This window comes from Gigantopelta aegis, chromosome 10 (assembly GCF_016097555.1).
Source record: "Gigantopelta aegis isolate Gae_Host chromosome 10, Gae_host_genome, whole genome shotgun sequence".
In the NCBI taxonomy this organism is placed as follows: domain Eukaryota; kingdom Metazoa; phylum Mollusca; class Gastropoda; order Neomphalida; family Peltospiridae; genus Gigantopelta; species Gigantopelta aegis.
In genome coordinates, this window is record NC_054708.1 from 13996953 (window position 1) to 14019589 (window position 22637).

The following is a 22637-nucleotide window of genomic DNA, read 5'->3' on the forward strand; positions in this document are numbered from 1 at the left end:
GGACACGAATGTATTATTCTAATTCTTACATATCCTCAAAAACCAGGTTTAAAGCAAATTTTAACATTTTTCTACTAAAGAAACCCTTTGCATTTGTAGCTGACTTACGGGTCACAGACATATGATTGTCAGGTTAACTATATGTCACAGTGTAATCTATTTCCATCGTGTTGTTTTTCATTGGATATATGGCATTGGTGACCTGGTCATCACCTAGGAGCAGCTAGTCGTATGTCTTGAAATTGTGTTAAATTGTTAACAAGTATGTGTTATAAATAACGAATGATGTTCTCACCAACCGGTGTGTAGAATCATAAATAACACATGGTGTTCTCACCAACGGGTAGTAAGAAATTATTATTATTATTATTATTATTTTAGTTGTGTATTATACTGTGTATATATATATATCCGAACAAGGAAACGGCTCGTCTTCCATGATCAACGTTCTTATTCGATTTTAACCTTATTGTCTATAATTATCGAGACTATTATTGGAAAGACGCGCATGCGTTGAAATAAATATATCTCTTCCTTTTCCGCAAAACATATCCAACATGGTGGGGAAAATATTTATTTTGTCACTTAAATCCAATCATCAGTGACTTTCAGTTGCATTATAACATTAGACACCATTTTATTTGTAACCATGAATATGTTAGCAGTATTTTATCGTATCAATTTATGTTGAACATCTTTTAACTTGTTGAATAAGTACATGTAACGAAAGTACTCGTCACGTCAACATACGCACTTGAGAACTTTCATACTCCACACTACCTAAATAAACGAACTTTAATGACTTTTTTTATAACGTTCTTAGAAAGAAAAAATGATTCTTACACTGTTGACCAGTTCATGAACATCAACTGACCAAGGACGGAACTTTTTATTTTCATAATTTTGGAATTGGGTCGGTGGAAACAAAATATGAAAAGACCTCGGGCTCAGACGGTTATAGCTTTTTTGTCGTTGAATGTGTATTACATGGATATTCATTTTAGAATACTTCATGATAATGGCAGAGCCTAGCCAGAGTACACTTACCATGCATTTGAGGGCTGGACTGTTGTAATTGCTCTGCCTTTGGAGACGACTTAATTCAGAGGGACATAGAAAGTGTGGTACTTTCTTACTTTCTATGTCCAGATCTTGTTATATATAACCTGTATTCAAAATCTTGTGGCACCATGTTTCAACTGTTATCAACCAAAATAGTGCAACAAATAGACACACGCCAAAAATGTATAACCTACTGTACTCACTAAGTGCTGATTGAAGTACTTGCGTCATTATTAACTAAATAAATCTTCAACGACAACCGTATAAAATATCCCCACCATTTTAAATTTGCTAAGTAGAGGGAAGCAACTCGCTATGCACGTAAAGAAAAGTATTGACTTCATGTGCTCTGTGCACTAGCGACAACTTAATCCGAAGGGACGTAGAAAGGGTGGTTCTTTCTACATTCGAATATTGTTGCATACCCTATATGTAGCTGGTATTCAAAACTTGTGGCACCATGTTTAACTAGCCCGAGTACTCTGACTGTAAGAGAGCTAGACGGACATTTGGACATAAGTGCAATTGTTGCGACGGAGTGTCACGAAGCGTAGCTGAATGTGGGTGCTGTCGGGTTTCTTTCTATAGTATGTGTATTAGTGATTAATATGTGGATTTTTTTGTATCACTTAACTCGAAAATTATTGATGTAAAGGTATTTGACGTCAAACATAGGATTGTTGTGGTATTAGAGCGGGACTCGTTGCCTACCGTTTGGTAGTCAGGAATTGCCAAAAAAAGACATAGGTTGGTCTCTGACTGTAATGAGAGCGTGTTTATGTCCAAATGTCCGTCTAGCTCTCTTACAGTCAGAGTACTCGGGCTACATGTTTAACCTGTTTCTCAAACGAAATGGTGCAACAAATGGAGACATAAAGATTCTATTATGGAGGAAATTTAACTCGATGTTCAAGATATAAATTTTTTACATTAATTAACAACGTCGTGATATTGGATTACAAAATGTGAACAATATTTTGTTATTATTGAATGAAACCTAATCTTGTCAGGGCTAGCTCTGGCACTTGCCAAATTCGCCAATTGCAAATTTTTAAAGCAGTTGGTGAATTTTATTTTCATTTGGCAAAATAATTTTATGTAATAATTGACAGCTAGCGAAAAACAATTTGTGAAATGAAACAGTTAAATCTTTTTTTGTAAATATGAATAGCCTGACCCCAACCCAGTCCCCAATGTTAGTGTTTTTAAGCTCTATCTCCCTCTTTAGGTGACATATCTGATTATTACTATACTCTTCAAAAAAAGAAATGCAAAAGGGTACAAATGGGTTATAACTCCGATTTTATGTTTCCTACCGGTTCATGCTTTGTGAATATAAGGTCATTGCATGTCCCAAACACATTCCCACGGTTACATTCGATAAAACGCAGCTACTGTACAATAAAGTTGCCAAAATGTGAATATTCGCAAAAACGCAGCCACGTGCAAACCATGTCGCCACTGCACGTGCGTTGTCTGCACGTGCAACATGAACACCGACAGTATAAAAGTGCAGGGTGTTCGCTTGCCTGGCCTCTGTATCTGGCCGACAGTTGACAATCCAGGACATGCCACGTCTCGGTGAACCGCAGAGAAACAATGCCATCAGCCGACTAGACGCAGGCGAATCCAGAACGGCCGTTGCCAGGGCATTCCATGTGTCCCCAAGCACCATCTCCAGACTCTGGGACCGTTACCAGCAACATGGATCAACATGTGACCTCCCTAGATCCGGTCGACCACGGGTCACTACCCCCGGGCAGGACCGCTACATCCGGGTACGCCACCTTCGGGAACGATTGACTACTGCCACCTCCACAGCCGCAGCAATACCAGGTTTGCACAGGATATCCGACCAGACCGTACGGAACCGCCTACGTGAGGTAGGAATTCGTGCCAGACGTCCAGTTCGAGGTGTCATCTTAAAACCACAACACCGTCGACTCCGACTGCAGTGGTGCCAGATTCATCGACAATGGCCTCGACTGCGATGGAGACAGGTGTGGTTCAGTGACGAGTCCCGATTTCTGCTCCAGACGTCATGATGGAAGATGTCGCGTGTATAGGGCGTCGTGGTGAACGTTATGCGGCAAACTGCGTGCAGGAAGTGGACAGATTCGGCGGGGGTAGTGTCATGGTGTGGGCAGCCATCTCACACACTGGCAGAACTGACCTGGTCCACGTGCAGGGCAACCTGAATGCACAGGGCTACATTGACCAGATCCTCCGGCCACACATTGTTCCAGTTATGGCAAACGCCAACGCAGTGTTCCAACATGACAACGCCAGGCCTCACACAGCACGTCTCACAACGGCTTTCCTACAGAACAACATTAATGTCCTTCCTTGGCGATCGATATCACCGGATTTGAACCCAATTGAGCATCTATGGGACAAGTTGGACCGACAGCGACAACCACAGCCCCAGACCCTGCCCGAGCTGGCAGCAGCCTTGCAGGCCGAGTGGGCCACCATCCCCCGGGACGTCATCCGTACTCTGGTTGCTTCAATGGGCAGGCGGTGCCAGGCAGTTGTCAACACACGCGCAGGCCACACCCGGTATTGACTCCAGATGACCTTGACCTTGGTGGTGTGTCCTATCACTTACTCACAATGGACTAGAGTGAATTGTGAACAATCCTGCAACATTTGGTAATTATCGGACTCACCATTCAATAATTAAATCAATTCTCCAAATGTTACGACAATGTGGTTTTGCGTTTCTTCTTTTGAAGAGTATATTATTTAGTAAAATGGTATGAACTTAAAGTAGGGCAGTGAATTTTAATCATGGCCATTTAAAAAAAGAATAATAATCTTATGGCTAGTGGAACATTTCTAGAATCCCTGCATTAAATATTTATTTGGACGATACATAAACTTATAACCATGTGTAGAACTAATCTTCCTTTTCTTTCCTGGTAAATGATAATTAAGGTGGGGAGGTGAAAATGCAGCTTACGAAATACAATTCTTAACTTGATTTATGTATATATTGATTTACAGACTTGTTTATTTTTCAGGCGTTGGTTATTCCTGAAAAATTCCAGCATATTTTGCGTGTTATGAACACCAACATTGATGGAAAGACCAAGATTATGTTTGCAATGACCTCAATAAAGGTAAAATATAGTGACCAGAGATTTATTCAAGCATTTTGCGAGTCTGAATATAGGCCCCTTCCCAAAAGATGGTGGCACTGAAAATTCTCAGTTTCTATGCTAAAAATACCAATTATATATATTTCATTATGCCTGTTCTAATAAATTAATTTAACACTTGGTGTACTGCATCATTCAGTGGCCTGAAAACATATCCTATGTAAGATTTACTCGTGCTAATTTTCCCAATCCAATTGGACATTGTACCCTGGCGATAAATCCATGGTGACAATTGTATGATATGGCTTTCACCTAGAGCGGTGCAAGTTGCCATAAATTAGGACCTAGTAGTAACCTATAGCAGGTTTTGGAGCATTTACAAAATTTACAACTATCATCATTCCTTCATAAACACACTTGATACTTTATTCATTAGATCTTATTTTAAGGCATTAAGATAATTTAAGAAAACAAATTGTAAGTGTTTTAGAGCAGGGTGGTGTATCGGTGTTATGTCAATACTGATTTAGTGTAGCGAGCAAATTTCAAAATATAGAATTTTCGGTATTGAAAAAGGTTTCAGGTCATTGAATAACAATATATCTGACAAATACAAAAAAAAACAATTCTTTCGATGAACCGTTCAAAAATGAGCCAAGATGCCTTCCAAGAAATTGTGCACTATTTTCCTTTTTGATTTAATTCTAAAAGATTCAAAATTCAATAGCACCAAAATTGCCCGTTACCAATTCCATTCGGACTGCCGAGTGCATCCTTGCACTTGCCAGCATGGGTGGTCCCCTCTACCACCCACCCCAACCCTTTTATTGTCCTAGACGGAGGAGCTGACCCAGGCGTGCACTACAACAGCTAGTTCTGAATGTGCACGTAAAACCCTATGACCTGAGCTGTGTTTAGTTCATTTTATTTAGATGAAATTAGTGGGTGAACCTCAACTCGGGCATGTATTTAAAGTAGAGTATACAGAAAATACCACTCCATATTGGTATTATGTTAATACCGAATACCTTACCAATACAGAGGTAAATCGGCCAAATAATACCAATATCAATAACGAACCTCAAATTTCAATACCGCCCAGCTCTGTGTTGTGTTGGCTAATGGCAAAAAACTACATAATAGCCAAAAGTACTTAACACTGCCTAATAACAATCAGTTGCTTCAATTTATTGCTGAAGTTGTAAAAATAATAGTTAAAAGCCAGGTATGTGAGTTATCACAATGATGCAAGTCTAAAATAGGAATATTAAGAGAATTAGAATTTTCTTAGAACATACCTAAAATGATTTTGTATTATATTATGTAGTATTATATTGGTTAGCTTTACAGACATATAACACTTTTATAATAATGGTTTTTAAAGTTGTTTGAAGTGTTTCTCTAAAGCAAAGGAAAAAGTTAATTCCCATGATTAAAAGAACCATTTTCTTTTCAGGGTATTGGTCGCCGATTTTCCAATGTTGTGTGCAAAAAAGCGAACATTGATCTTACAAAGCGTGCTGGTGAACTGTCTGAAGAAGAGGTATTTGACACATCAGTTCTTACGGTTTGATGCAAGCAATTACTCTTGCTCATGTGTTTGCTCAGAAAACGTTTATGTACACAAAGATAGGCTCGCCTTGTCTAACGCTGATATATTGCTAATTTCTTTACTGAAAATGTCTGAATTTGTACACTAAAAGCAATTGCTCTCCTACATCATTTTAGGAGAGCAGTTTTTGCTCACCATTGATTTTCCAAGTGGTAAAGTGCTAGTGTAATGCATGGTTGGTCAAGGATCAATCCCAGTCGGTGGACCCATTGGGCCATTTCCTGTTCCACAGGGCTCGCCCTGGATAAAAAATATCTTTTAGCCAAATGGGATTTTTTATTAGTCATGATGAAAATGTTTTAGCCAAAATTGTTTTGCACAGTACTATATAGAGCAGTGGGTGTAGGGCACTTACTATATTCGATTTTTTAGCTTTGGGGGGGGGGGGGGGGGGGGGAGATGCACTATCATCAGAATTGGAGGCCAGTGACCTGCGACCACCCATCCCCACTTCTAAGGCCTATTATATTCAATCAACAAACCTACAGAAATGTGGTGAGTGGATGTTTATGGAGGGTGGGTGTTTGGGTTTTTCCTTTTGTCTTCATTTGTTTTTCCAAATAAAAATTGAGGAGCTAATACTTTTTTTAAATAGAGCTCATTATCTCTTTAAAATAGCTGTTGGTTTAAATTGCTCCTTAAAAAAAAAAAAAAATTCTATTCCCCCACTCCCAACAACTTCATAATTTGCACCATGATGTTGCTGATTTCAGGTTCGTGTTAAATGCTTGTTGATTTCATCTTGTAAAAAACCTAAGCTAAGACTGCTAACTTCATTATTATGTTAATACAACTATTCCATTTACGTCAGTTTTTGATAAAACTATAATAAAATGGAAATTTACAGTCTATTTAAAATACAACTTCATGTTTGCATTTACCATAGTTTGACACCCAATAGCCAATGTATTTTTCCTACTAGGGTGTTGTTAAACATTCATTCATTCATTCATTCATTCATTCATTGTTTGAAAACAACGAAAACTAATCTTAAATTTGGGTGAAATTAGAAGCCTTATCATTTGCTTAGACAAAATACCGATGGCTGACTTTTGGTTGTTGCTCATTTAACCATGTCACGATACTTACCTTGTGAAGTGTTGTTTTTGAAGGTTGAGAGAATAATCACAGTGATGTCGAACCCACGTCAGTACAAAATCCCCGACTGGTTCCTCAACAGACAGAAGGACGTGAAAGACGGCAAGTACGGACAGGTGCTGGCCAACGTGCTGGACAACAAGCTTCGTGAGGATCTCGAACGGTTGAAGAAAATCCGAGCACACAGAGGTCTCAGACACTTCTGGGGGTACGCATCTCATTATATATTTACAGATACTTCTGGTGTTATCCATAATTTAGAGTTACTACTGGTGGTATCAATTTAAAGTTTAATTTAGGTACTGTGAAATGCTTCTAGGAGTAAAACCCCAGCAATAGCCCATCTGTAATCTGCCAGAAAGAAATTTTTGGATATCGCTATGGAATTGAATGCAACCACAGAAAGAAAATGGGTTAAGTTTAGGGTTAGGTTAAGAAAATCATACAGTAATGATAAAGAATAATTAATTTTGTCAAAAAGTTAACTTAAGAAATAAATCTGCAAACATATTTGGGTATTGTGCCATACTCGTTTTACCCACTGGCAATTGGCAATGCTGTGGGTTTTTAATTCTTACTGTTTGAGCATATTAAAAAAAATTACAATTGAAATGTAGCCAGTTTGAATATATTGTACTCCACATTTGCTAGGAATATATCAAATATGTCATAATATGTGCACATTTTAAAATTTATGCAACATGATTAGTAAGGGTACACGAATGTTCCGTGCATCAGCATAGAAATACATTACTAGTTAAATACTAAACACAATAAATGCAGTTGCCATACTTGGCATATGTTTTTCTAAATAACCCCAGTGAAATTTTAGTAGCCATATATATGAACTAATAGATACTGCATGCAAATATTACAGTATTTTGTTAGTAAGCCGAAATACTCCTAGTCATAACACTGCTTAAAACCACCATTTTTATTTTCTCCAGACTGCGTGTACGAGGTCAACACACAAAGACCACAGGTCGACGTGGAAGAACAGTTGGTGTGGCCAAGAAGAAATAGAACTGTTGAGAAAGCTAATAAATATGGGGATATGAACTGCATATTGGGTTGTTGCCTTATTGTTGGTGAAAATTAATGTTACCCCAGCACATAAAATACATCGGCTATTGTGTGTGTTAATGAAAAAACCCCTAAAATAGTAATATTCTAGATTTAAAATTAAATTGAAGGTATTTTTTCGTCTCTTGATATATATACATAATTAGTGCAGAATGGGACATTTCTATGATTTGTGTAAATCGGGCAGAAAATTGGGAAGGGTTGAAATTAATTTTGTAGAGCAGGAATTGAAAGCTACTTGTTGAGTTGTTAGAAAGCATATTGTGTGATATTTGAGCGGTTTTGAGCCTTTGGGTGTGCTCGGTGTTTGTATTGTGTGCCTGGTTCTTTTGTGAAATGGTCTTGTATATTTACATGTAGGGTGTTTACTTAATGGGTAGAGCCATCGTGATGATTTTGAAATAATTGTATCTATCTGTTTAAGATAATTGTGGGGATAACCAGCCTTGTTGGCATCTAGCGTGGCTCAGACCTCCAGATGTGACGGAAACGATAATTTCTGGTAATGTCTGCAAGATGTGAAACCAACAGTCTGTTGCTGGTTATTTATAGTGTGTCCCATCCTACAAAAATTATTTTTGTAAATTTCTTTTTTGTTTTGATGTAAGAAGAAGAAGAGAACGTGTTTTGGAAATAATTTAAAACAACTAGTTTTGTGTCCAATTTAGAAAACATTTGGCTCGGAAGTAAATAACTAGTAGTAAATTCCGTAGCATGAAACAAAGGCATTCTCTGTGGGATGGACTATAACAATCCATTATCATTAGGGAAAAATTGTTCCAGATTGATCATGGGGCACATATTCGAAAATCTTTTCCCATAAAAAACTTGATTTGTACAGACCTACAGAACTGGTAAGCCCACTGTTGCCTACTGTTATATAATCCATAACGATATTTAGTGCTTTAAATCATTAAATCAGATATTTGTGGAAAAATGCATATGAGAGATCCTGAACCTTTTTACCAAGAGTTGAGAAAGCCAACATTAAAATTCCAAAAACCTTCCGTTTAAAATGTGCCGACGTTTTATCAAACGTTCCTTCCCATTACGCATCAATTGTTTACATTGCATGCAAATCGGAAAGGTGACAATTTGGATCAAAAAATGTGATTGGTGATGTTGACCAGCTAAACCATTTGGGACAGCTTTATTTCGACCACGGGGACGGTCCAGCAGTATTTTGTAATACACTGAGTTAAATACAGTTGAAATTAAAACCTTTTGCAATTTGTGATGGGTCTTTCACGATTTTGCCTGGACTATATAAATGAGTCTCACGACAAATGTTTATTCATTCCGCTGGATAGCCCAAGTACTCTGTAAGAGGGCTAGACGGACATTTGGCTGATTATTTGGGCTAAATAATCGTCCAAATGTCCAGCTAGCCCTCTTACAGTCCGAGTACTCGGGCTATCCGCAGGATGGAATGAAATCAATTTCTTTTAAGCCATTTACGGCCGTTTCTTTAACTTTTAATAAATTTGGTCTTTCAATTGTACTATACGGAAATACTTTCTATTTATATTAATTTTCTATAAATGTTAATTAAAAAATAGAAGGGGGTGTCGGAAACGGAGCGGACAGCGGTTGTGAGGGTGGTGGGGGTGTTTATGGGGATGCTAGTAATAAGGGTCGTTTGGGGTAGGCGGTTTCGGCACACGCACACACCATCCTCGATGGGACCGTCCTAACCCTGAAATAAATGCTATAATAATGTTTCCGTGGCTGAAGGCCCAACCCTTTTCGCCTAATCCTAGGCTAAATAATTTAATTTATTTAAATTATTATTATTTTATTTTTTCTTAGACCGCCCGTCGAATATTGACGTTATATTTAAAATGTTACAAATCAACCTGAACCTCTTCGATACAGGCTAGTTATTAAACCATAACCAGTAACAGTACACTAGATGATAATGAGACTAAGGAATAAAGTAAAATAACATTATCAATCTTAATTCCAGCACAGAATATTGATACCAAATCATGCCATTATATTGCATTCCACACATTTGTCTTCCATATAGAGCCTACTTAACATTTTATGACGCCCAATAGCCGATGTGTATTTTTGTATAGGGGTGTCGTTAAACATTCATTCATTCATTCCACACATCCGGCTTTTGTTTTCTCTCCATGTCTCATAGCCATATAATGTAACGGGCGGTAAGCATATGGCAAAATTAAGTAAAAATGTATAATTAAATTAAAGTACTCTTCCTTGCACGGGTACTGGAGTCCTGTAGAACAGACTTGCTAGACTCGACCCGTGCTCGAGGACTCTTTGGAGACCCTACCACCCAGAGCCAGTTTTAACGACTATGGGTAGGTGTAAGACCACTGCACCCCGTTCTCTATCACTAACTCATCCTGGACTGATAGCCCAGATAGCTGAGGCGTGCCCAGGACATCATGCTTGAACCTTAACTGGATAGAAGCACAAAAATAAATTGAGTTTGTTTTGTTTAACAGTACCTCTAGAGCACATTGATCATCAGCCATTTGGTAGTTTTTATATATATATATATACCGTAGTCTTGGAGAGGAAACCTGCTACATTTTTCCATTATTAGTATTGGATCTTTTATGTGCAACATCCCACAGACAGGATAGCATATACCACCACAGGCTTTGATATAGCAGTCGTGGTGCACTGGCTAGAACGAGAATTGACTGGAATCGATCCTAGACCAATCGCGCATAAAGCAAGCGCTTTACCACTGGGATACGTCCTGCTTCGTCTTGGACAAAATCTAACGAACAAACTTGAAATAAACAAGACTTTTATTTACAAATGCAAACATGTGAAATGAACTGCAGACATATTTCTGTCACAAGATGAGATTGCCCACCGTACAGCTCCCAGAATGTTGGTTGTAGTGTCAACATCAACCTAATAAATACTAATCAAAATTCAAACCACAGGTCCATATTTTAGTTTTTCTCTTTTGTATCTCCCATTTTCTATTTAGGCTGGTATACAATTACTTGGTAGGGATGTATGTAATGTAATGTAATTGCCAACAGTAGAGCTATGTTGACGCAAAACAAGTTTGTTTTGTTTAACAACACCACTAGAGTACAGATTGATGTTGGTGCAAAGGTCCATTGTTGGAACGGGGGTGGGGTGGGTGTGTACATCCAATTCTTCTAGAACAGTGATCAATCCTACTGATAAAGTGCACCTTCCCAGTTCATCCTACTGGTAAAATGGTAAATGTTCCATAAAACGACAAACATCAGGAATCTTTGCGAGCGAACCGATCCAGGACACTAGTTTTCGCCAGTCCACTGTTTTCATTCTGCTTGTTTAACTGTGCTTCTTTCTGTTTTAGTTGGATCGATTTGCGTATGAAGTCCCGTTTGTGTTGTACCTGCACACCTTGTTTACGCTTTTCCACCTTCGATGCCTTACTGCGACCTTTCTTCTTGTATTTTGGTTCATACTCAGCTTTCTGTGGTTTCATAAACTGAAAGATGATATAATTAACAATCATGAGTTAAACATTTATAATGCAAAAAAAAAAGAAGAAGAAGAAGAGCTCTTAAGTGTTATTTTTAGTACAGATATTATAGGACCATTTGCCATTTTGTGAATCTTCTTGCAAGTAGACGTTAGGAAACTGTTCAACAATTGGTGTCATCCTCAAGTTGTTTAATGGAAATCACTATATAGAAACATCAAGTTAGAACAAAATGTTGTTGGTATACAGTGAAACCTCTCAAGACCGGACCCTCTTTAAACCAGAATTCCCTCAAAACTGGACATTTTACAGAGTCCCTTTTTAAAAACCAGGACAGAACTTAACCTCTGGATCCCTCTTAAAACCGGACATTTGTCTTGGTCCTAAGGGTGTCTGGTTTAGAGGGGTTTCACTGTATTATGAAAGAAATTTAATTCAACTCTGTAACAAAGTGTACTTTTCCAATATTTTTACTTTTAGACCTTTCTCTAGGTGTTCACATAACTGTTGTATCAAAGTAAAGTTTGTTTTGTTTAACAACACCGCTAAAGCCCATTGATGATTTAATTATCGGCTGTTGGATGTCAAACATTTGTTAACTATAACATACCGTCTTCAAAGGAAACCTGCTACATGTTTCCAGTGGAAGCAGGGATCTTTAATATGCACTTCACCACCAACAGGAAAGCACATACCACAACCTTTGATATATTAATTGTGGAACACTGGTTTGGACAGAAAAAATTATAATCTTAGAATGGGTCCACCAAGAGGATTGAATCCTTTGATCCAAGAATCTCGGGTGAATGTTCTACAAACTCAGCTAGATCCCACCTCCATTTGTATCAAGAAAATATATTGAACTGAAGTGACCTGATTAAAACATACTTTGTAGGTACTGGGCTATGATAGACTGAATCATACTCTTATGTATCTGATATATTAAACTGGCATTGAGCATTCTTGCAGGGAATGATAGACAGGGTACAGGGCTTCTAGATTATGGTAGCACCACTCCCATGGCTAGTGATATTCAGTGTTGGGCTAGTAAATAAATACCATCACCATGCCCGATGGCTAGTGAACTTTTTTGGTTATGAAATGCTGCATTTACGGTGTATACTACCAAATCAAATCCCATAGACGACAATAGTAACATATGTGGCTAAAACTCCTACCTGCAGCGTATCGATCAACATAAACGCCACATATATAAATACTACCACCCCTCACACTTAAAGTGAATCAGAAACAATTGGGGGTCAAGCTGCTCGTTTCTGAGATAACAGGTAGCATCTATGACTACCCTAGTTCCGCACAAAATTCAAGTACTTTTTTTTTTACAGGTACCCCATACATATTTCAAGCACGAGACTACTTGACACATTGGTACTAGATGAAATAAAATTGCATTTTTGTTTTTACCCAGATGAAACTATTATTTTTTACAACCAACACTCACATTTATAACCAATCACAGGACTTGTGGTGTTCACTTCTCTATCAAAAGTTGGCTGCATCTCGAACTCTGACCCAGCTGGAAGTTATTTGGTTTAGTACTACCTTAAGTATTTTTTAAATTGTGATTATCCTGCCCCTTCCTTTCCTCAAATCTAAGGGTTTTTAAGTAGTTTACATATCCAATTATTCCTATTAGTAAAACTGTATTTACTTAAAGTATGGCTAGTGAATTTTTAATCATGGCTAGTAAAAAATTTTTTTTAACAAAAATCACTGATCCCATGGCTAGTGGATTTTTATAATAATTCCGAAAGCCCTGGGATAGAGGAGATGATGGAATCATAATGTTGACCTACCAGTAGCTTATTTTTCTCCTCCACTTTTTGTGTGAATGACTTCATGTCCACTTGACCAATTTTGGTGGTATCCAAATGTATCATCTCTGGCTGTATCTGTAACAAACGATCACATAGATTTCATACAAAAAGGCACAGGAAACATCAAGCTAAACCGATTTTGTCACAAGTCTGAAATGATGGATTTTCTTTTTATTAACATCAGTAGCACATTGGTTAATTAGCTGGTATGTGCTGAATGTCTAGCATCACAGACGAGGAACTTGATCCTCACATTATTTGTTATTGTTTAATTAATTCCACATTACATTCACAGAAAACAAAAACACACACATACAGGGGCGTAGCATGATCTGGACCTGGGGGGTTCGAATATGAACCAAGTGGACCCTTTTTCTATTTTGTTTTTGCACCACCAGAAACTCCAAATGTTCAGAAAACGGACCATTTGCATCAGCGGAGTGGTGGGGGTGTTCCAGACGAAACCCCCCCCCCCCCACCCCACCCCCAGCCTATGCCCCTGACATAAATTATATAATTTAGTCTTTTGGAGATGTATTTTGACTATTGGATACAAAAACAAAACACATGAGCATTAATGTACAATAATAGTACCCATATGGTTAAAAATATCTTGGTACCTTGGCATAGGCCAACGTGGGACATAACACTTCAACGGGATTGATTGCTGCACACAACCTTACAGGAACGTCAACTAAACGAGTTGAGTGATAAAAATTAAGATTGAATGTGGGTAATAAATAGGATATTAAACTCGCTACCATTTTGTATCATGTTTATGTTCCTCATGAAATAATTTATTGGCAATTGAATATTATTTCACTCTGGACATAAACATGATACGAAATGGAAGCTCATTTAGTATCCTATAATTATCAGATCTTGAAATCCCTAAAAACAAATATGACACCAAATTAAAAAAACCCTATGAGGATTAAATATATCACAGACGGGTCATAAACTGCGAGAAAGAAATGAGGGAACATTTGATATTGGAAACCAAATTTCATTCACCATTAGTGTTGTGATGTCTGCATAAAGTATAAAGACGTAACATTGTGAATTGAATGTCTGTAACAAGGTGGGCTTCATGACACCATTGGTGTTGGCGTAATCCATTATTTCGTTTTGTTAGCATTTCACACCATGTAATATGAACCCTATTCTTAAACCTTTATGACTTGACATTATACTGAACAGAGTTAACAGTGTAATATGTAGTTTAATAACATTCAAAGGAAAAAGCATAAAAATCTCTTGACATTTATACACATACATTCATCAACATACCCTACCAGCCTTAGTGGTGTCGTGGTTAAGCCATCAGACGTAAAGCTGGTAGGTATTGGGTTTGCATCTCGGTACCGGCTCCCACCCAGAGCGAGTTTTAATGACTCAATGGGTAGGTGTAGGACCACTATACTCTCTTCTTTTTTATTAACCACTAACAACTAACCCACTGTCCTGGACATACAACCCAGATAGCTGAGGTATATGCCCAGGACAGAATGCTTGAACCGTAATTGGATATAAGGACAAAAATAAGTTGCAATGAATGGGTGAATCAACCTACCTTATCTAGCAGCATCTTGACTTCGGCGTTTCTTCTCTGTTTCTTTGTCTGGAATGGATTTTCTTCCAGGGCATCAAAGTTTGCTTCCCCAGAACCTAAAAGAAATTAATAAATTAATATAGATGTTAGATCTTGTTCAAAGCAAAGATAAACCAACGTAACAGGGTTCTTATGCATCCTGGAATGTCCTGGAATTTTATGATTTTAAAATCCAGTCCTGGAATGTCCTGGAAAAAACATTAAATTTATTGTGCTGGGGTGGGAATTGGTGAACTGTAAAAAACGAGGAAATCTAGAGTGATCCGGGGGCAAGGACGATTAAAATGTGAGGAAATGCAATGTTACATGAGAGGAAAACCGCTGATCCGAGGAGAATTCCCACCCCTGACTATTCTGGAAATTTAGCCAAACATTTGGTGGGTTTTTTTTTTTTTAATCTTTATTTTGGTTGTTCTTATAACCTGTCTAAATTCAGACAACAATTTGTTATAAAAACATTCGTTGATTGAACATTTCATGTTCTGGATTTTTTTTTTAAAGTCCTGGAAATGTTCTTGAATTTTATGGGTTTTTTCAAGTGTAAGAACCCTGCACAAGTCAAAACAACAAAAGTATTAGCATAATATTCAATCCATGGGAAATCTTGAACAAACTTAATGATAACAACATTAATCAAAATGAAGAACAGTTTATTACAGATTACTGTATTAAAATCATGATCTTTAGTGAATAATGAAAAAAAAAAAAATTAGGGGATCAGGGCTTCTAGATTATGGTAGCCCCACTCCCGTGGCTAGTGATATTCAGTGTTGGGCTAGTAAATAACTACTATTACCATGCCAGACAGGGCTTCTAGATTATGGTAGCCCCACTCCCGTGGCTAGTGATATTCAGTGTTGGGCTAGTAAATAACTACTATTACCATGCCAGACAGGGCTTCTAGATTATGGTAGCCCCACTCCCGTGGCTAGTGATATTCAGTGTTGGGCTAGTAAATAACTACTATTACCATGCCAGACAGGGCTTCTAGATTATGGTAGCCCCACTCCCGTGGCTAGTGATATTCAGTGTTGGGCTAGTAAATAACTACTATTACCATGCCAGACAGGGCTTCTAGATTATGGTAGCCCCACTCCCGTGGCTAGTGATATTCAGTGTTGGGCTAGTAAATAACTATTATTACCATGCCCAACAGCTAATAGAAAAAAAAAGTTGTCAATTGCTGCATTTAAGTCTATTTTGTAAATATGAATATCCTGGCCCCACTCCCGCCTCCCCAATCTTAAAGTGTTTTTAAACTCTATCTCCCTCTTTAGGTGACATATCTGATTAGTACTATTTGTAAAATTGTATTTACTTTAAAGTAAAGTAGGGCTAGTGGATTTTTAATCGTGGCTAGTCAATTTTTAAAATTACTGATCCCATGGCTAGTGGATTTTATAAAAATTCTAGAAGCTCTGATTACCATAACACCCAAACCTGCCAAACAGGCAGTACTTCGTGTTTTCTATCACTTGTGAACAATCTTGGTTTTCACTATGCCCGAGGTACATGTAAGCTTACACAAAATGTGATTCTGCACATGTTTATTCACAAACCCATATTCACAGACCAGGGCCCAGTTAAATTAACCCATGGTTAGTTCCTCTTAATTATTTTTGCACCAATGCAAAATAAACTTTTATTTGATAATGTATGGATACCTTTGGTTGTTCTAAGTAAAGTTTCCACATGTTTTCAGTTACTATTTGTATTGATTCAGACCTCAGTTTTGAAAATTTCTGCTAACTAATGACACGCTTGAATCCAGAGAACTACAGAAGGCTACAAACTCGAAACAGTTGGTGTCTAAATATGGAGTCTATTTCACACTGCATGTCATTTGCATATTAAAAAAGTCCTTATAAAACTTTTAAAAGTCCAGATTCAAAACTTCAGCAGTTCCAGACCTTTGAAAATTGTTCGAGCAATATTATTAGTTATGCATGACCTACTTTTCATTTGTGTATTAAATTTAGAAAATTTGCTTCGTCGTGACGTTTTGCAAAAATAAAATGGGTTTCCTGAAATTGTTTTTATGTAACTCATAAATAGTTTATGCCAATTTTTAATTGACAGATGCCGGTGTTCTCCAGACTATTAAAGTCTCGTATCTTTTATCTATTTTATGTCAGAACCATATGTCCAGTAGGGGCCTAGCTTGGCATTTTCAGGTGGTACGCAGACTTTTTTGGCGATGGAATAAAACGCATACACATACACGCATTTACATCATATATTTTAATAATAAATAAAAATATTTGTAATCTTAGGTGGTGCGTACCTGCGTATATGGAAGCTAGGCCCCTGACCAGATTCTAAAAAAGATTTGTTAGCACATCCAATCCAGGGCCCCGTTCCACAATGCGATCTTGGCCCTAACATCACCTTAAGTGCATAGCTACCTTATGCACTAAGGTAAGCTTAGTGCTAAGATCGCTTTGTGGAACAGGGCCCAGACGGGTACTGGGACTAACTCTTAAGACCATGGTGGGCCTACCTGGTACTAGGAGACTGGTAAATCCATTCCCATGACTGACACCGAGCACATCTTCGTACGGACAAAACTCTGTCCCATACACCGACGACTGCAGTTTGTGACACATGTATGGAGCACTGGCGGTGTTGAGGCAGCAGTCATCATATATCTACAACATTCAGAGATCAGGTAACACAACAAATGACATTTTTCTATTGTTTTAATTCTCATAAATTTCATCACAGTGAAACCCCTCAGTAAATCAGAATTTCCTCAAAACTGGAAGTTTTTCAAGGTAACTTTTTATCAGTGTATTTTTAAGTTTCAAACGTTGTTAAAACCAGCACAGCACTCGCCAAATAAAAGTGTAGCAGCAATTTACGTAAGACGCTTACATGTTGTCAAAGTGCTTGGTTACACACATTAGAAGTAGCAGGTTGCTATTCGTTTTGCCTCTGGGAAAACCACTGCTCTCTTTATGTGCACATGAAAACAAGCCCAATTCCCAGCATATTTACATCAATTCCATTATATAAAGTAATTACATTTAACATTACTTGTAACAGTCATTTACATGCCATAGAATTTCAAATTTCAGGGGAAACGTTTTCGGTTCCGTGCCTTGTAATCATGGGAACCCATCGGAAACTGTTTTTTAAAAATAATTAATTATATATATTATTATATTATTGTTGTTGAATAGTCGTACTTCATATAATAATCACGGGAAACAAAATTTCAGTTCCATGATTTTACTGAAACAATTGTTTCCGTGAAATCCGAGGGCCTGCATTTATGAATTTGTTTAACTGATCATAACATCGATAGAATACCAGCACACACACTGAACAGCACAAACAGTGGTCTTGGACAGGACAGTCGTGGAGCATCAACTTAGAATGGGACATGGTAAGAGAGCAACAGAGGCGGATCTAGGGGGGCCCCAGGGGGTTAGGGCCACCCCTAAAGTTTGTGATAGTTATAATTTTATTATATATTAAATTAATTTTTTTTACGATCCTCCTCCAAACCACCCCCAAAGTTCCCTTGGCATTCCACCTCATGTCACTGGGCCCCCCCACTAAATGGATTTTCTGGATCCGCCACTGAGTAAGTTGTGTGCTAAGAATACCTGTACAATGTTTCCAATGCCGGCAGCTAACATATTACGCTGTGAGAAAGCTAGAGTTGTGGCCCCTGCTGCTAGTTTGTATGACTGTAACATCTTGTAGGTGCGAAGGTCCCAGATCTTGAGCTTCCTGTCAACTCCCGAGGTGGCCATGTATCTGAAACAGGTAATTTTAGAAAATTATAATTAATTATATGTTAAGTTAATTAAAATTACCACATAAACTTGTTGTATGCATGGTTATAGCTCTTTCACACTTGGGACTATTGGCTGTCGAACACAACATCAAAAGTGTGCAATAACCATGCTTACTACTAGCAAAGGTATGTGGTAACTGACTGTACCACACTCCTAAATGATATTACGTGAAGCAATAAAGGAGATGCCTCGGTAAGAGGTGGAAGGATGGGAATGTTTTATTTAACGATGCACTCAACACATTTTATTTACTGTTATATGACGTCGGACATACAGTTAAGGACCACCCAGATATTGAGAGAGGAAACCCGCTGTCGCCACTTCATGGGCTACTCTTTTCGATTAGCAGCAAGGGATCTTTTATATGCACCATCCCACAGACAGGATAGCACATACTATGACTTTCATATACCAGTCATGGTGCACTGGCTGGAGCAAGAAATAGCCCAATAGGTGCACCGAAAGGGATCGATCCCAGACTGACTGCACATCAAGCGAACGCTTTACCACTGGGCTATGTCCAGCCCCAGTAAAAGATGGAGGTCTAAAATGGGTGTGGTTGTACAGATTCATTGGAAACTTTTGTCAATAGGGGTAAACAATCTAAGCTTTGTACAATTACAGAATAAATATTTTAGCAACAGATGAGTTAATATAGGTACCTGTATTCTGGCTCAGTCAAAGATATATATATAACGACTTTAATCTTAAATATGTAATAATAATGGGGGTTCTCTGTTAAGGAAGGACGGAAGGAAATGTGTTATTAACGACGCACTCAACACATTTTATTACGGTTATATGGCGTCAGACATATGGTTAAGGACCACACAGATATTACTTTGAAACTTGTAGTTGCATGTAGAGTACAACACATCAAAGGAAACTCACAATCCTCTTTTGTCGACAGCTACAGATCGGACTCCCGTGCCATGACACAACATCTTCACAAGCGGCTCTTTGACATTGGGCGACCACAGAGTTACGGTTCCTGTTCACGGTAAAAATAATTATTTAACACTACATTTATTTATTGTTTATTCCACCCCCCCCCCCCCCCCCCCCCCACCAATTATTATAAATCTTTGAAAAGCTTAAAAGTCATCAACATCTTGACCATGGGCCCAGGGATTCAATAACCATTTAAGAAATAAAAGCTGAAATGATCTTAAACAGATGTGACTTACCCCATACTTAAATAAACATAAAGGGTTTTTTCCCCAGCTGTTCAGGTCAAGTCCATTCTATTTTATAACATTATTTCATGGAAGAAAAAAGCTGAAGCTGAAAAATCACACAAGGCACCATGCCCTCTAAACCAGACACTCATCGGACCAAAATGTTTGTTTTGTTTAATGATACCACTAGAGCACATTGATTTATAAATCATTGGCTATCGGATGTCTAACCCTTGGTCATTTTGACATATAGTCTTAGACAGGAAACCTATTATGTTTTTTTCCATTAGTAGCAAGTAATCTTTTATATGCACCATCCCACAGACAGGATAGCACATACCACGGTTTTGATATACCAGTCGTGGAGCACTGGCTGGAACGAGAAATAGCCCAATGGGTTCACAGATGGGGATTGATCTCAGACCGACCAAGCATCAAGCGAGCGCTGTACCACTGGGCTACGTCCCACCCCCTTATGGGACCAAGTAAAAAGTCTGGTTTTGAAGGTATCCAGTTTAGATCCAGTTCTGATATGTATTGCTATTTAAAGGGGGACCAAGAAACTCATCCGGTTTTGATGGGTTTCACTGTATTAAAGTAAACATTACTCAAGACTATAATAATTAAGCTTCCTTAATGCATTATTAAAGTGCCTCAGTGGCGTCGTGGTTAAGCCATTGGACATAAGGCTGGTAGGTATAGGGTTCGCAGCCTGGTACCGGCTCCCACCTAGAGGGAGTTTTAACGACTCAATGGGTAGGCCACTACAACGACTTATTTCTCACTAACAATTAACAACTAATTGTCTGTCCTGGACAAACAGCGCAGATAGCTGAGAGGTGTGCCCAGGATATCATGCTTGAACCGTAATTGGATATAAGCACGAAAATAAGTTGAAATAAATGCATTATTGTTCATGACATATAGCTCAGGATAAGTGAAATCAGATTCTAGTGGCTACTCTGACTTTAGGTTTGACATCCAATAGCCGATGATTAATAATCAATGTGCTCTAGTGGTGTCGTTAAAAAACCTACTTTTAACTGACTTTAGGTCTCCATCAGTAGATCAAACCAAAGTTAATGCTATTGTGTGTCTAAAAGTAAACGAAAGGAAAGGAAATGTTTTATTTAACGATGCACTCAACACATTTTATTTACGGTTATATGGGGTCAGACATATGGTTAAGGACCACACAGATATTGAGAGAGGAAACCCGCTGTCGCCACTTCATGGACTACTCTTTTCAATTAGCAGCAAGGGATATTAAAAATTTTATATGCACCGTCCCACAGACAGGATAGTACATACCACTGCCTTTGTTACACCAGTTGTGGAGCACTGGCTGGAACGAGAAATAGCCCAATGGGTCCACCGATGGGGATCGATCCTGGACCGACCACGCATCAAGTGAATGTTTTACCACTGGGCTATGTCCCACCCTGTGTCTAAAAGAGTTGGGGACCTCGTACTTGCCTCTTGAGTGTCCAAGATGTATAACTGCATTGGACGGATTCTTGCACATGACGTCCAGCCTTCCAAGTTTGGTCCTATGGCCAGCAACAGCCTTCCCAACAGAAATGTCTATGTATGATAAGAAACCTTTTGAGTTCTGAAAGAATATAAGAAATGTTTGCTCAATTAAACCCTAGCATGTTGTAAAAGTAAGACAACTCCTGGGTCACAAACCTGACAACTCTGACACAGTCAGCAGCATTGGAAATGCTTCATAATATTATATCCATGTTTATTTATCGACTGAAGCACATAAAAGCATAAATACAATACAAATAAAGCTCATGAATGTATAGCCAATGCAGGGCTCACCCTGTCCACTGCCAAATTAGCCAGTTACTAATTGTTCTACAAAGTGGCTACAACATTTAGTCTTTGGATAATAAAATATTCTTTAAATTAGCCATTTTTGTATCATTTTCAAGGGAATCCTCCACATATCTGAAAAATGGCTAAACCAAAAGGTTTTCCTGTGTCAGCCTTGCTAATGACAATATTTATAATACAAAAATTTAAGATCACCATTGCAGATTTTTTCTCTTGTTTTTTTCCATATTAGTTTGAATCAGATTCTGTGGTTTATTATTTAAGTGAATGAAACTAGTCTTTACCAAAAGTGCAATATGAAAGGACCTCAAGAAAACGTGCCTAAAATGGTGTTAGGAGAACAAATACATGAAGTTTCAAAGCAAATTTCTATTAAAAAACCAAAATGAGTTCTCATCATTTTTGGTCAGTGTAATCCACATGTAAGCCAAATAATGACTTTTTATGTCTTAAAACTGATAGCAGAGTCTCTGACCTACCGATGTTGCAAGCAGGAAATGATATGGAAGAAACTCCATTCTTAGCACACTGTCAAGCATCCGAAGGCAGTGTAGCTCAATTCCTTGGTTGTCGTATATGTATGTCCACTGTTTCTGGGCCACAGCAAACATTGTCTCCTGATGAAGCCATCTGAATCAATCACATCATGCAAAGTAACAAAGAATAATGGCATGTCGACACTACACAAGATATTGCATGCAGTTTAATGAATATGGTTTGAAAAAGGCAATCACATTCAAAGTTTCTTAAGCCAATAACAAAAACAAAAACCCCACCCATATTAACAAAATTCATTTCAATCAAATTAGCTTTGTTTTCAACAATGGATCCAAGTTTCAATATGATATTGTGGATTCTTAAACCCTCCAAACTAAACAGTGTCATTTAGAGTCTAGACTTACACTGTTTATATATAAAACATTTTTTCTTCTTCTCAAA

At 38.0% G+C, this 22637-nt stretch overlaps 2 protein-coding genes across 3 annotated transcripts in view; one reads left to right on the forward strand and one right to left on the reverse strand.

Moving 5' to 3' along the window:
- Nucleotides 1-489: 489 nt before the first annotated feature.
- LOC121384362 (40S ribosomal protein S18) lies at nt 490-7937 on the forward strand. The gene is made up of 5 exons (XM_041514727.1): nt 490-560; nt 4086-4184; nt 5620-5706; nt 6888-7081; nt 7821-7937. Exons 1-5 carry the CDS (start codon nt 558-560, stop codon nt 7894-7896), a joined length of 459 nt encoding a protein of 152 aa, XP_041370661.1. The 5' UTR covers nt 490-557; the 3' UTR covers nt 7897-7937.
- A 2787-nt stretch (nt 7938-10724) lies between these two features.
- The window catches only part of LOC121382851 (WD repeat-containing protein 46-like), a 64890-nt gene continuing 52977 nt past the window's right edge, over nt 10725-22637 (reverse strand). For both annotated transcript variants that reach the window (XM_041512478.1, XM_041512479.1), the window contains exons 8-15: nt 22178-22328; nt 21333-21468; nt 19570-19669; nt 18484-18637; nt 17373-17520; nt 14834-14928; nt 13240-13335; nt 10725-11428 (exon numbers count right to left, since the gene is read on the reverse strand). In XM_041512478.1, the coding sequence (XP_041368412.1) occupies nt 11198-11428; nt 13240-13335; nt 14834-14928; nt 17373-17520; nt 18484-18637; nt 19570-19669; nt 21333-21468; nt 22178-22328 (1111 nt within the window). In that variant the 3' untranslated portion in view covers nt 10725-11197. The remainder of the gene's footprint in view (nt 11429-13239; nt 13336-14833; nt 14929-17372; nt 17521-18483; nt 18638-19569; nt 19670-21332; nt 21469-22177; nt 22329-22637) is intronic.